At 36.0% G+C, this 15,175-nt stretch overlaps 1 protein-coding gene and 1 long non-coding RNA gene across 17 annotated transcripts in view; one reads left to right on the forward strand and one right to left on the reverse strand.

Annotated features, from left to right (window-relative positions):
- LOC103892008 (uncharacterized) overlaps positions 1-15,175 on the forward strand; it is a 76,492-nt gene that overhangs the window by 36,770 nt on the left and 24,547 nt on the right. The gene's annotated exons all lie outside the window — the stretch shown is intronic.
- Positions 6,093-15,175, reverse strand: part of TLCD4 (TLC domain containing 4) — a 115,394-nt gene continuing 106,311 nt past the window's right edge. For all 16 annotated transcript variants that reach the window (XM_054530990.1, XM_054530991.1, XM_054530977.1 and 13 more), the window contains one exon: positions 6,093-6,867. In XM_054530990.1, the coding sequence (XP_054386965.1) occupies positions 6,549-6,867 (319 nt within the window). In that variant the 3' untranslated portion in view covers positions 6,093-6,548. The remainder of the gene's footprint in view (positions 6,868-15,175) is intronic.

Here is a 15,175-nt window from a genome sequence, read left to right on the forward strand (position 1 = left end):
GGGAACAGTTACAAATTTGTCAAATCACTTATTTTGTGCATGCTGAAGGACCATCAAAAGGGAGGGAAAGCAGTAAGCAGACTTTTAGAAAAAGACTAGATAGAAGAACACAACATGGATCGTATCTGAAACAGCCTGAGGTGTGGCAGAGACCCCATTTACACTTGCTTCAAGTAGCTCTGAATACTTGTAATATCACCTGTGGCCTATCTCCACTGACAGCTGTGACTGCTATTTTCATTCTGTGTCCTTTGCCAGTCTGGACACAATATTTTAGGCATGTTCTGAAGCATGACTCATGGTACTCTCCATAGGCAAACCTCTTCAGTATTCTATTCAATTAGTACTCTGCTTCCTGACCAACTGGATATTCTCAGACCAAGATGCAGGATTTAAGACCACGGGCAATTTGAGAAGGTAGGAATTCCAGCCAAGACATTCGGCAAAAAGCACTAGAGAGCACATGAGAGGCCTAGGGACAAAGGTAAGGAGATTAAAAACACAACTGCCAAAGTTTTACGTAATCTAAAAGACCATATCGATTAGACAGCACCATTCCTTTCATTAACGAGCATGACTAAAATGGTTGCCAACTCCTGCTGGTTTGCTACCAAGCTGTGACCTCAGTGGGGAGAAAGGGAGGTTAGGAAATAAGCAAGCTCTACAAGCATCCTGAGGAATAAAAATTTACCTTTAGGATTAAGGTGCTAGAAGAGATTATTTGATTTGCAGAACATAATTTTATCATTAATCTATTCATTAATTACTATTAAAGTATACACCTTGCAGACAAACTTTTGCACTAAATAATTGTGATTTTATTGTTTTTTTCCACAAAATACAAAGCTTTGCACCACATTGTGGTAGTGTTCTAGCACAAGAAAATCCCAAGGTTTTCATGGAGGGGAGGGGGAGAAGGGTGATTTACAGGGTGTTCATTTTATCATTCTTGAAATGTTAACTAAAAATTTCATGACAAAATGTCAACCTTGTATAACATGCAGATTATTGCTTAGAACTTGCATATACTTTAAAATGGCACACATAAAATATACAAACATTTCAAAATTTTAATGGAAATAACTTAGACATTTATTATCCCTCCAAATAAAACAACCAGGAAACAAAATAAAGAATGCTAAGTTGCTATTTTAAGTACTGATAAGTCCTAGTAACACTGATTCATACATTATCTAGTCTTACATTTTGTAAATAAAAGTTCGTCAGCCTTATGGAAATAAATTAGAAGGTATGTTCTCAAAATGTTATTAAGTATATTTTGAAAGACTTCCAAAAATCTTTGACAATTATATATTATACATTCTCAGAAAAAAGTATATATCTATGTATCTATATATATCACTATAGTTCTATTTACTGCTTTCCAAGTAGCTTTTTCAAATAAAATCTAAAAGTCATTATTATTACAAATTCTAATACCAAAAAATCTCATAACTTATCCTATTTACAAGTTAGTGAGAGTATTATCTACACAAAATTCCTTCAATAAAAAGTAGACATAGTCATACCAGAAACAAACCAAGCAGGAAACAGAAAAACACAGAGCACATTCTATATACAGCTATACCTTTAGGCTTGTTAAGTAGCAAATAACCCTAATGTACACTTAATTACAGAAAGAATTACATAAAGATACAAAGAAAAAATATACAGAGGATGTTTAACGAGTTTTCAGCCAGAGGTACTGTACTTATAAATCTTTGAGATTTAGAAATATTTCTGGTTTTGGTCTTATATGTACAGGGCCTGATATCCAAACGGTCCACTGCTTAGAGTGAATAAGTGTAAACATTTTCAAAGGAAACAAACCAATCTTTTAGGAGCTGCTTTCAATTCTTCGCTGCTATCCAAAATATATTCCAATAAAGGTATGAATTATTATCAAAACTAGAGGCTGGACTAGTCTGGCCTAGAAAGGGGTAAGGTTCAAGTCCTTGGATGTTGTACTTTGGAAAACACCAAGTAACGCAGTTGCTGATAAATTTGTTTTCAAAGAAACATTACCATAGCAAAGTTTTCCCTAAAGAGCAGGACTCTAAAATAATTTTGCCACAAGCCAGCACCCACCCTCTCATAACACAGAGTCATCTCAGTTCCTCTGTGCTCCTGTCATGGGGTCTAAAAAGAACATTTAGATAATTTACAAGCCTATAATAAATCTTGAGCTGAAACACATTACAAAGCTCTGACTGTTAAACCAGTTTAAGAAAAACAGAGATGACAGATGTCTCTTAATAAAACCATAACATTATTAGCTTTGCCTCATGTTGTAAACAGGTATTATTAAATGCTGAATGGCTTCCTGTAGTCTCTTAATAAGTCATGATTTGTCTGAGCTCCACTTTAAACTTTACTACAATGCTTTTTTTCAATGAGAGAACCTATTTGTAAACTTTTAAATTTGCCATAAGAGACTGGGAAGCTTATAGATACATGGGGAGGTCTCAAAAGTTGACAGCAAAAGGTGTTAACATAAAAGAGGGAGATGCTGATGAAGTCATCTGGCGTACCAGGAGAAAGAGATGGAAGGATTCAAAGAGAATACTTCTAGATCGAGGGACGACTATCACGGCGTTTAAGGGAAAAGCACTCTCAATGCCTCCTCTAACTCCAGATCCTCTAGCTTTTCATTGTTCCTACACACCTCACATGTGTTTTGCATCAGAACTCACTTTCAGTAGCTTTAATGTATTTCAATGAGCTGTGTTTAAGGTTGGGAAGATATATGTGCATCCAGAGACACATGAAGAGTCTCGCTGTATGCTGGCTCGCACCTGAGAAACACTGTGCTACTCTTGATAAAATTATCTAAGTTCAACTTCTTATGGAATCCAAACACATAAAAATACATAAACCTTTATGAAATATTATTGATGATGTCCACACATGAACTTTTCCATTTCAGCTAATAGACTAAACCACTTAAAGCCATTCAAATACACATTTATTTAAATGTTTGGAATTAAGAGCAACCTAGAAACAAAAAAGGTGTTCAAATATTTATTTTAACAGCATCTTTTGGAACATGTTTATTTCCCTTAAAAACGACACACAGGAAACATGTACACTGTAACAACACTTTCCCCTCTGTTTCTCCAGAAGAAAAATGTTTCTGCATGCCTGATAACAGATGGTGCAACCAACAGTAAACCTGGCTCTCTACACCAGTGAAGAACCATTCTCCAAATGCCCAGTGTGCCTCAGAGGAAATATACAATTTAAAAGTTGACCCTGTAGCAAAAATTTTGAGTCCAATTATTAAAATTTAGAAAAGAACTGGATTCAAATACTTACAAACTAGGCAGTTTTTAAAACTAGAACTTTAAGACCGTCCTGGGTCATCCATAATATATCAGAGTCACTCTTAGGGGTGGTAACAACATAAATATTATTTCACTTAACATAAGGCTAGTCCATGAAATAACAAAATCAAACAGTTGGGATAAAAATTTAATTCAACTTACTGTAGGGTATCAACACATATTTGAGCAGAAGTCAATTTCTTTGCACTCATATATAACTTCATTTCGAGTTTTACATAAATGCAAATAATCCTTTAAAAGACTTTAGACATAAGAAGGCAAACTTTATAAGTTAAAGCTCATAATTTTCCAATTTTCACAAATAAAAATTTAATGCAGGATCTATGATCTTGCATGCTATTAGTTGGTTTTCATTCGTTTTTTAAGTTTCACAAGAACTTTTATTTTCTAGGATACTACACATTCAAAAAACATCTTTATAATTACAGGTTGTCATTTTTTTCTACAAAAATAGAATTGCTCAAAAATTTATATCAATTTGCTTTTATTTTTCTATAAATATTTTAATAGAGTTGTTAAATATCAGAATGCCTGAATCATTTAAATTAATCCGTGTAGTCAAAATACTTAATATTTAAAATGTCTAGCAAACGTTTTTCATTTAATAAATGAAAAATTTATCGTGCAGTAAATGATATGTTCTGTCTTCATTTGTATTTTAGGTAGGTGAATACAATCATAGAACAGCAAAGTGTACCTCCTGCAAAGGTCAGACTTAAAGTAGCAGGGCAGTTTCTAGTGGCATTTCCATTCCATGTCTGTTGTATGAGGAAATATATAGAACCTACTTTAGGATATTTAATCTGGATGTTGAATTAACTCATGCAGCCAGCATAAGATAAGGATTGCTGAATAAGGGAATCACAAACTTTAGTTCAAAATTTTGATGTTTTAAATATACTTATTTAGTGAGTGGCTATACCAGCGAAGGGTAACATTAATGAAAGTAAGAATGAAGTTTTAAGCATGAAACAGTAACTATAAACACAAACTGCTACATGGAGACTCACTAATATTATAGCTTTATATTGTTTTCATTTTGATAGTGGGTTTAAAATCTGTGTTCAGAGCTACAGAAATATCCAGAGTCAAAAAATACTTATCTCAAGGTCTCTTTCTAAAAGAATGAATTTCCAAAATAGTTTTATTATATAAATTTTTTTAAAGCCACTTTTCCTGCAAAAAGGTAAGAACAAGATAAAATCGCTTGCTTTCCTACCCCCCTCTAGTTAACCAGTACATATTTAAGCACCTATGATGTGGACAGCACTAAATTTAGTAACAAATTATCAGTGTAATATTAGCTGCTTTAAAAATAACTATTATTTTACATTAATTCTTTCAAAAATAAACGTACCTAGTGTAAGCCAATCAATCTCATTTTATCATTTAGTTACTGACTGAGATTTCAATCTTCTTTGAATGTTCTAAAACTTATCAGGCTCTATCTGCATTGAATAATAAAAGCAAATCAAATCAAGCCTTGATTATATTCAGCTAGCATGAACAATGAAAGTGAGTCAAACATTCTCCTTCAAACTGAGAAACTGGATTACATCTTTTGGTATGAGTTCAATTAATTTCAAGTATTCATCACTGGTAGAATTAAATTTCTTCCTTTCTCAGGTAAGAATAATCATTAAACTCAAGTGCTTAAAGAATAAATAAAGGCAATAATAGATAAATATATAATTCTATATTTGGATTGCAAGAATTAAAGTAAAAGCAAAACACATACACACACAACCAGAGTCGCCAGTCATTTATCTTCATATAATCAGACAATAATTTTGATGACAGAATACTTGGATTAAATTACCTTTTTTTTTCTGTGCTTTAAGATAGAAATTCAAAGCACTAAAATGCCGACTAAGTAAGCACGGGTATGAATTGTGAGTAAAATATGAATACTGATATTTTTGTAATAGTTTGGGTCTCATCAAGAAGAGGCCTATTTCAGGAGCATAATAAATACATATTGAATAAGACTTTGGTACTGATGGTGCTGGGTTCAGAACTCAGGGAAGATTTTGCAAACAGAAAATATTTTTCACAGAAAAAAGTGCAAGGAAAGCAGATAGGGATAAATAGTGTTAAAACTTTTTTTCTTAATGATTCCTCCGATTAGCCTAAATAGTCCTCTATCAACATGCATTTTTAGAAGAAGAAATTCATCTCTTAAGGAGGTCTATAATCTGTCTTAAGCCTTACTATAAAATAAAAAAGCAATAATTTGATAAAATGCTAAAATAGAAATAAGACAGTGATATTTGAAAAATCTTAAAATGTGGGAAGTATTCTCCATGACTAAACTAATTAAATTCCCAAAGTGGTAAAATATTTCATCATTAATAGGTGATTGCATGTCTGAAATGAAAAATGTTACTTCTGAATAGCCTGAGAAAAAGAACATGCCAACAATTTAGAAATTAAACCCTACACAAGTGTTGACAGCCATAGTAAGAAAAGAGTGCATACAACAAATGTTAAGAGCTATTTACAGATTTAAAAGCAGTTCCCATTCTTTCAGCAAAATTGGTGACATAAAACCATTTGTACCAGATTATCATAGTCATCTTTCACAGAGAAAAAATACCAATGCAGTTAAGAGATTTCTCAAAAGATTCACCATTATATTGATCATTTTTATTTAAACCTTTAAGATTTTTATCCATGCTTGTAAATAAGGCAAAAGAAAGGCAGAAAAGACATCTTGGGATGAAAACTAAATTTTAATTTTAGTTTCTCTTTTCTTTTTTTTTTTTTTTTTTTTGAGACAGAGTCTGGCTCTGTCGCCCAGGCTGGAGTGCAGTGGCACAATATCGGCTCACTGCAACCTCTGTCTCTCGGGTTCAAGCGATTCTCCTGCCTCAGCCTCCCGAGTAGCTGGGATTACAGGCGCCAACCACCACGCCCAGCTACTTTTTTTGTATTTTTAGTAGAGATGGGGTTTCACCATGTTGGCCAAGCTAGTCTCGAACTCCTGACCTCAGTGACCCATCCACCTTGGCCTCCCAAAGTACTGGGATTACAGGCATGAGCCACCACACCCGGCCTTCTCTTTTCTAAGGTTAAAAAAAATGACACTGAAATCCTGAATAACAATTATAATTAATAAAGATACACAAGAACATGCCAAGAATTCATCCTATCAGCAGATATAATGCTGGGTAGTAATGAAGTTTGCTTATCGGTAGCACTCCTTTAATCAAGTTTTCCATTCTGAAGACTATTTTTGGCTTTCTCTTGTCTGATGTGAGAGATGACTTTGATGCAACCTTTTGAAATTTTGATCATCCACATGACATTCATCACATCCAAAACAACACAACTAATGACCCAGGATAACTGGATTAAAACTCCAAGCCTTATGTAGGGTTCTGTTCCATACACGGAATACATGAAGCCATAATGAGGAAGCATTGAGGCAATCCGCACGATGAAGAATACTACTGTCATGAGTATTCCATTGATAACGATAGCTTTAGAAAACTTGGGATACTTCAGAGCTTCAAAGAACCACCTGAAAAACGAATTAAAGAAACATCACATTTATAGTGCATCTCTGGAGATTAACCATTTTTATTTTAGTTTTTAAATTTTAAAATTCAGTGAAGGAGGAGCAAAGGGCCTAGAATAGCATACGCAGTGCTGAAAAAGAACAAAGTTGGAGGACTCACACTACCCATTTCTAAGACTTACTATAAAGCGACGATAATCAAGTCAGCATGGTGTTGGTGAAAGAATCAATAAACCAATGGAAGAGAAAAGAGAGCACAGAAACAGACCCACACAAATATACTCAACTGATTTTTGACAAAAGCATAAAGGTAATTCAGTGGAGAAAAAAAGTCTTTTCAACAAGGTGTGCAAAATTGTACATCAACATCGAGAAAAATGAAATTAAGCAGAGATGTCACACCTTACACAAAAATTAACTCAAAATGGATCACAGACCTAAATGTAAAATGCCAAACTATAAAACTTCCATAAGAAAAAAGGAAAAAAACCTGCATGATCTTGCATTTGGTGGTGGTATTTTAGATACAACACCAAAAGCATCATCCATGGAAGAAAAAGTTGGTTAAGTTGGACTTCATTAAAATTAAAACTTGCTCTGTGAAAGACACTGTTAAAGACAACCACACACTAGGAAAAAATATTTAAAATATACATGTATGATAAAGTACATGTTTACAAAGTACACAAAGAATTCTTAAAAGTCAACAATAAGAAAACAACCCAATTAAAACACTGGTAAAAGAGCATAACAAACACCTCATCAGAAACTATATATAGATGAAAACTAAGCATATAAAAAGATGTTCACTACTGTCATTAGAAAGTGCAAATTGCAGTGGCTCACGCCTGTAATCCCAGCACTTTGGGAGGCTGAGGCGGGTGGATCACCTGAGGTCAGGGGTTTGAAACCAGCCTGGCCAGCTGGGTGCAGTGGCTCACCCCTGTAATCCCAGCACTTTGGGAGGCTGAGGAGCGTGGATCATCAGGTCAGGAGTTCAAGACCAGCCTGGCCAAGATAGTGAAACCCCGTCTCTACTAAAAATACAAAAATTAGCCAGGCATGGTGGCGGGCACCTATAATCCCAGCTACTCAGAGGCTGAGGCAGAGAACTGCTTGAACCCAGGAGGCGGAGGTTGCAATGAGCCGAGATCACACCACCGCACTCCAGCCTGGGCGACAGAGCGAGACTCCATCTCAAAAAAGAAAAGAAAAGAAAAGAAACCAATGTGGCCAAAATGGCGAAACCCCATATCTACTAAAAATACAAAATTAGCTGGGTGTGGTGGAGCATTCTTGTAATCCCAGCTACTTGGGAGGCTGAGGCAGGAGAATCTCTTGAACCTGGGAGGCAGAGGTTGCAGTGAGCCGAAATCGTGCCATTGCACTCCAGCCTAGGCAACAAGAGTGAGACTCCCGTCTCAAAAAAAAGAAAAAAAAAAGAAAGTGCAAATTTTAGCAACAAGATACTATACACACCTATTAAAATATCTAAAATCCCAAAAAATGGACAATAACAATTGCTGGCAAGGGTGTAGAACAAGAGGAACACACATTCATTGCTGCTAGGAATGCAAAATGGTACAACCACTTTAGCAGGCATAAAACTAAACATATTCATAGCACACAAACCAGCAATCACATTCCTAGGTATTTTTCCAACTGATTAAAAAAATGTATGTCCACACAAAAGCTGCATACATGTTTACACCAGCTTTATTCATAACTGCCAACAACTACAAGCCATCAAGAGGGACAAACATTGTAGTACATCCATACAGTGAAATACTACTTAGCAATAAAAATAAACTATCAATCAATGTAACAGCAAGAATGAATCTAAAGTGCTAAGTAAATGAAATCAGTCTGAAAATCCTATACACTGTATGATTCCATTTATAGACATTCTAGAAAAAGCAAAAGTATCAAGACAGAAAACAGAGCAGTGGTTACCAGAGTTTTGGAAAGAGTGGAAGGGGATTGAGTAGGCAAAACAAGGGATATTTTAGGGTGGTGAAACTGTTCTGCATAATACTATAGTGGTGGATACATGACATTATGCACTTATCAAAACCCACAGAAGTGCACAAAAAAGTGAACCTGATGTATGCAAAATTTTAAACAATCAATTAGGAGGTTGGGGGATGCCAGGATGCAATGCAAACAGTGACAAAAGAATCTTAACTGTTACAAATGCATGATATAACATCCCTGAAAGGAGTAAGGTAGAAAGAGGTGCTGACCTAAGTAACTTCAAAGATGGAGACTATAAGACAAAGACAAAAGAAACTGTATACAGGCAATGTACTCTAGTTCACGGCAAAAACGATTAACAATTCTGAAACCATTATACATGTATATCAGGACTGAACAAATAAATAGATTTGTTTGATGAAAAATAGTGGGAACCAGGTTTCTCATTGTTGGAGTGAAAGGTTTCAGACAAGCAAGAAGAGGCTAGATTTTTTCCATGAGATACTGGATTAGATTTGGAAACAGTGAACTATTTTAGCTTGATATAGTTATAAATGCATACATACAGAAATAATTATAGATAGGTGTATACACACAGGTCAGCATATTTCCAGGTTCTGTCAGCTGGGAGCCCATAGAAACAATGATGCCTCAGTAACAATGAGCATACATGGCATCCACATGTTGGCTTCTAATACCACTCTCCAATGAAAGAAACTAGGGTTCCTTGAGAAATACCTGATTTGAGGGCTGGGAACAGAGAATACACAATATACAATATGAACCTGTTAGAGTATCATTTAGGGCCAGAGAGCAAGAAAGTGCTCAAAAAACAAAATGATGTTTCTTTATGTCAAAGGAACACAGAAACCAACCAAATGAGCTCTCCAGGTCCAAAACTCACAAATTGAGCAACAAAATAAATAATGTTGTATTGGATTATAACCTAAAGTATAAAATAAACATCCAGAAATCAATATTGATATAAATGAATGAATGAATAGGGGAGAAGAAACAAATCTGTTCCGAATAACTGCAAATAATTTATGTAGAAATCATACCTTCAATAAGGTAAAGCATAAACCCCTACTCCTTAAGTGTGGGCTGTGTATAGTGTAATGTATTGAACTGTTTCCCACTAAATTCTTTTTCTTTTTTTTTTTCCTGAGACAGAGTCTCGCTCTGTCGCCCAGGCTGGAGTGCAGTGGCGCGATCTCGGCTCACTGCAAGCTCCGCCTCCCGGGATCACGCCATTCTCCTGCCTCAGCCTCCCCAGTAGCTGGGACTACAGGCGCCCGCCACCACACCCGGCTAATTTTTTGTATTTTTTAGTAGAGACGGGGTTTCACCGTGTTAGCCAGGATGGTCTTGATCTCCTGACCTTGTGATCCACCCGCCTCAGCCTCCCAAAGTGCTGGGATTACAGGCGTGAGCCACTGCGCCCAGCTAAATTCTTATGTTGAAGCCCTAAAGCCCCAAAGTGACTATATTTCAAGATAGGTCCTTTAAGAAGGCAATTAAGGTTAAATAAAGTAACAAGGGTCAGGCCCCAATCCACTAGGACCAGTGCCCTTAAAAGAAGGGAGAGACCAAAGTTCTCCCTCTCTTCCTCCAAGCACACACAGAGAAGAGGCCATGTGAGGACACAGAGAGAAGCTGCCTTCTGCAAGAATAGGAGAGGCGCCTCACCAGAAACCAACCCTGCGGGCACCTTGATCTTGGACTTCCAGCTTCCAGCACTGTGCAAAAACACATTTCTGTTATTTAAGCCACCCAGACTGTGGCATTTTTTATGGCAGCCCCAACAAACTAATACACACAGTGACTTCTTTCCAAAGTGTACAGTGTAGAAGGGGCAGGGGGAAGGCAGGTGTGAGGAATAACTTTAAAATGGAGAAACCGGACAAACAGTACCTCAGGTGAACAAGCTTAACATCAACAATGATTAAGTCATATTCACAGCGTGCAGTCCTAATATGTGTGATGAGAACGGTACTGTCCCCCGGTGGTCTTCCTCCCCAAACCCCATAGCCCCAGTGTAATCATGAGAAAAACATCAGACAAACCCAAATTGAGGGACAGTCTACAAAACACCTGATCAGTACTCCTCAAAACTGTCAAGGTCACCAGAGACAGGGGACATCTGAGAGACGATCACAGCCAATAGTAGCCTAAGCAGACATGAAACTAAATGTAGTGTGGCATTCTGGAAGGGATCCTGGGACAGAAAAGGGGCACTGGGCAAAAACGAAAGAAATCCACACAAAGTATGGACTTTAGTTAACAATAACATATTAACACTGGCTCGCTAATTGTAACAACTGCACCCACTGATCTATGATGCTAACAATAGGGGAAGCTGGGTGTGGGGTACACGGGGACCCTCTGTATCAGCCTTCTGATTTTTCTGTAAATGTAAAACTATTCTAAAGATAAAAAGGTTTTTAAAAAGTCAGTGAACGTTCGCTCTATTCCACTTTTTCTTCCTTAAAAAAACTGCCTTGCCTAATTTTACATCATTTTAGAGATCAAATTGCAAAGGCAGTAAAACATATCTGTGTATCTTAATATTCAATTTAACTGAATTAGTCATGATTAAGCTAAAATTGTTCAACATAAGAAACTAAAAATTAATAGTTAAAAAGCTCGAAAACATTTTATTGAGTGATTAAAATATCAAATAATTTATATAGGATGAGAGATGTATTACATTTTATAAGTTTATGTAGGATAAAAGGGCTAAATTATCTAAGACAATTAAGAAAGACTATTTAGATAGCAATGGCTAAATTAATGAAATAATACTGCAAATAGGAAAAACATCACTAAAGCAATGACATCCACATTCTAATCCAGGTCTCTGATCCTCAAGCCTTCTCTTCTCCAGAGACTTCCCTTCTCCTTCAGCCATTCATTTCTTTGACTACATGGCAGCCTTGGAATTACTCAAGAAATATTATACCTCAGTGAACCCATTCTCTCTAATCATAAGCCTTCCATATTTCTCTTTACCCAATCTCACCTAAACTACTTCTTTGACCTTCAAATCCTCAAATCCCTCTCTATCAGCCTCTATGCTTTCACTTCCTTTCCTACTTAATCCAAACTCCAAGTTAACTTCAGAACACACATCAGCACCCTCCGTTCTCTCGCCACTTCATCTATCTCACCCACTCTGCTGATCTCCAGTGTTTCATCAAGCCAGCTTTCCTTAGGCAATACAGAATGACGTGAAGAGTAGGTAGGGTGCTCTGCAGTCAGGCCGCCTGGGTTGAAAGCCTGGTTCTGCCATGGAGCAACTGTGTGGTCTTAGCTCTCTCTGCTATTGACCTCTATGTTTGTTCTATCTCTATAAATGGGGATAAATGATAGTACCTCTTTTGTGCTATGAAGCTGCCATGACACAGAGTAACAACTCCCCCATACTGTAAATTCAATAAATATCATTACCCACCAATCTTTGTTAAGATAAATGGCACAAATATAATTTTAAAAGATTTGAACTTCAGCAGAATTCTCAAACTGGCTCGACGGTCCTTTCATTTAACTCCATAGTTCCCATATAATTGCTTCCAAACCTGTCCTGCCATTCAAGTCAATTCCCTTCCTCATTCACTTTTGTCTCTCAGTCCCATCAGAGCATCTGGTTTCTTACTGAGATATAGTTAATTCTTGAGCAACGCCAGGGTTAGGGGTGCTGACTCCCCACACAGTTGAAAATTGCTTGAATTTTGACTTGCCCAAACACCTGATTGTTGACCAGAAGCCTTACCTTCTATAACTATCTTCTATAGTTACAGAAACATTACTATATAATGTTATTTGCATTATATACTATATTCTTACAATAAAGTAAGCGAGAGAAAAATGTTATTTTCTAGAGAAAAGAAAATTATAAAGAAAAGAAAATATATGTACTATTAAGTGAAAGTGGATTTTGTAAAGGTCTTCATTCTTGTCGCCTTCACGTTAACTAGCCTTGAGTAAGAGGAGGAGTTGGACTTGCTGTCACAAGGGTGGCAGAGGTGGAAGAGGTGACGAAGTTGGAAGGAAAGGCAGGCACACTTACTGCAAATTTTATTGAAAAAAATCAGGATGTGGAGAAATAGGAACACTTTTACACTGTTGGTGGGACTGTAAACTAGTTCAACCCTTGTGGAAGTCAGTGTGACGATTCCTCAGGGATCTAGAACTAGAAATTCCATTTGACCCAGCCATCCCATTACTGGGTATATACCCAAAGGACGATAAATCATGCTGCTATAAAGACACATGCACACGTATGTTTATTGCAGCATTATTCACAATAGCAAAGACTTGGAACCAACCCAAATGTCCAACAATGATAGAGTGGATTAAGAAAATGTGGCACATATACACCATGGAATACTATGCAGCCATAAAAAATGATGAGTTCGTGTCCTTTGTAGGGACATGGATGAAATTGGAAATCATCATTCTCAGTAAACTATCGCAAGAACAAAAAACCAAACACCACATATTCTCACTCATAGGTGGGAACTGAACAATGAAAACACATGGACACAGGAAGGGGAACATCAGACTTCAGGGACTGTTGTGGGGTGGGGGGAGGGGGGAGGGATAGCATTGGGAGATATACCTAATGCTAGATGACGAGTTGGTGGGTGCAGCGCACCAGCATGGCACATGTATACATATGTAACTTACCTGCACGTTGCGCACATGTACCATAGAGCCTAAAGTATAATAATAATAATAGTAATAATAATAAAAAATAAAAAATAAAATAAAATAAATAAATAAATAAATAAATAAAAAAGAAAAGCTCCCAGGTCCTACAATAGAGAAGGCATGGTAGGTCACACAAAGAGTTCGAAATTTATCTTCATAATGGTGAAGCCCAATGAAGAGTACTAATGTAGAATAGAAATGACAAGAGAGATATATTTGGAGAAGCCCATCTACATTGATTCTTTTGGTAGTAAGGAACATTAGATTTCAAGTTTGTAGCTCAGAAATGAAGTACTTTTGCAAAGATCCCACAGATTCTAAGGTTTAAGTCAAAATTCTATGATGAAATGCAATAAATCAAAACATTTATGTTAGAAATCAAAAGTATTTTGTGCCACTTATTTATATTTATCTAGATTTATAATGTTATCTAAAGTCTTCTGTATGTTTCTAATCAATGTCATTGAACATCTTTAGTTGAAGCAGACATTTGAAGACTGAAACAATTCAGGAAACGGATTGTCTTCTTTGCAACATTCCATTTTAGGATACATTGTTTTAGACACATATAAGACGAATTTTAGCTGAAGGACAAATGAATCACATGTGATAGTTGTTTCAAATGTTCAGCATAGACACCACTTATTGTCGTATAAAAAAGGACTTTAATTTTGAGGAATTTGGAATCCCAGAGCTTAGAAGATCACCTTAGTCCTCTAAACTCGAGCATTCCTGTGATGAAAATGGGCATGGTTTAAGAAGTAGAAAGGGAAAACAGGGAAAAAAGAAAGACAGGGAAGTAGAAGAAACAGGGTTACACAGAAAAGGTAAAAGGGGGAAAATTAATGATTATTTTCTCAATAACTTGTCTCTCTCTAATACTTTGAAATGTCTTCAAGTCTTCCCGTAGCTCATAAAATGTCTTGATAATCCTTTTTTTCACTGAGGTGTGTCCGTGGGTCTGTTCCCAGGTTTTATCATTTGTCAAACCTCTCAACATCCATATCTCTATTGTGCAATTATAGGATATCTCCAGGAGGGATGAAACTTCATCTAACTGGATGGATTTTCCACTTATCACTTAAACAGGAATTTAATGGTAATTTTCAGGATTTTCTGCATCCTTAGAAGTATTACTCTATTTGCTTTCTAGAAGTGGTTGTAATAGAATATTTATATGGTGAAAAATTAATTTTGGTGTGTATCTAGGCAAAACTGGAAATAATCTACAGAATTCTGGTATTTTTTCAAGTGTAATTGTAAAGAATTAATTGACGGTATCTTGCTTAAACAGTTATATTCATGGCAACCATTTAGTCACGGTTTTAACTACTTAAGCAAAAATTTTTTAATTAGTAAAATCATATTGTGCCTTTTATTAGTTTATTTTGGCCACAGCTAGAATTTGAAAGTATGGCTTCAAATATGACTTGAAAACACTAATAATAATGTACCAAAATTTAACATAGTTTACCATCCAAAAATATATGATATCCACATGAAACATATAAAATAGTTTTCATAATATTAAATAAAGCTTAATATGATCTAATACACACTATTTGCCAATCTTATCAGAGTTAAAAATAGAATAACAGAACTGGTAGTTATCCATGTTAAACTC

This window comes from Pongo abelii, chromosome 1, assembly GCF_028885655.2.
Source record: "Pongo abelii isolate AG06213 chromosome 1, NHGRI_mPonAbe1-v2.0_pri, whole genome shotgun sequence".
Lineage (NCBI taxonomy): Eukaryota > Metazoa > Chordata > Mammalia > Primates > Hominidae > Pongo > Pongo abelii.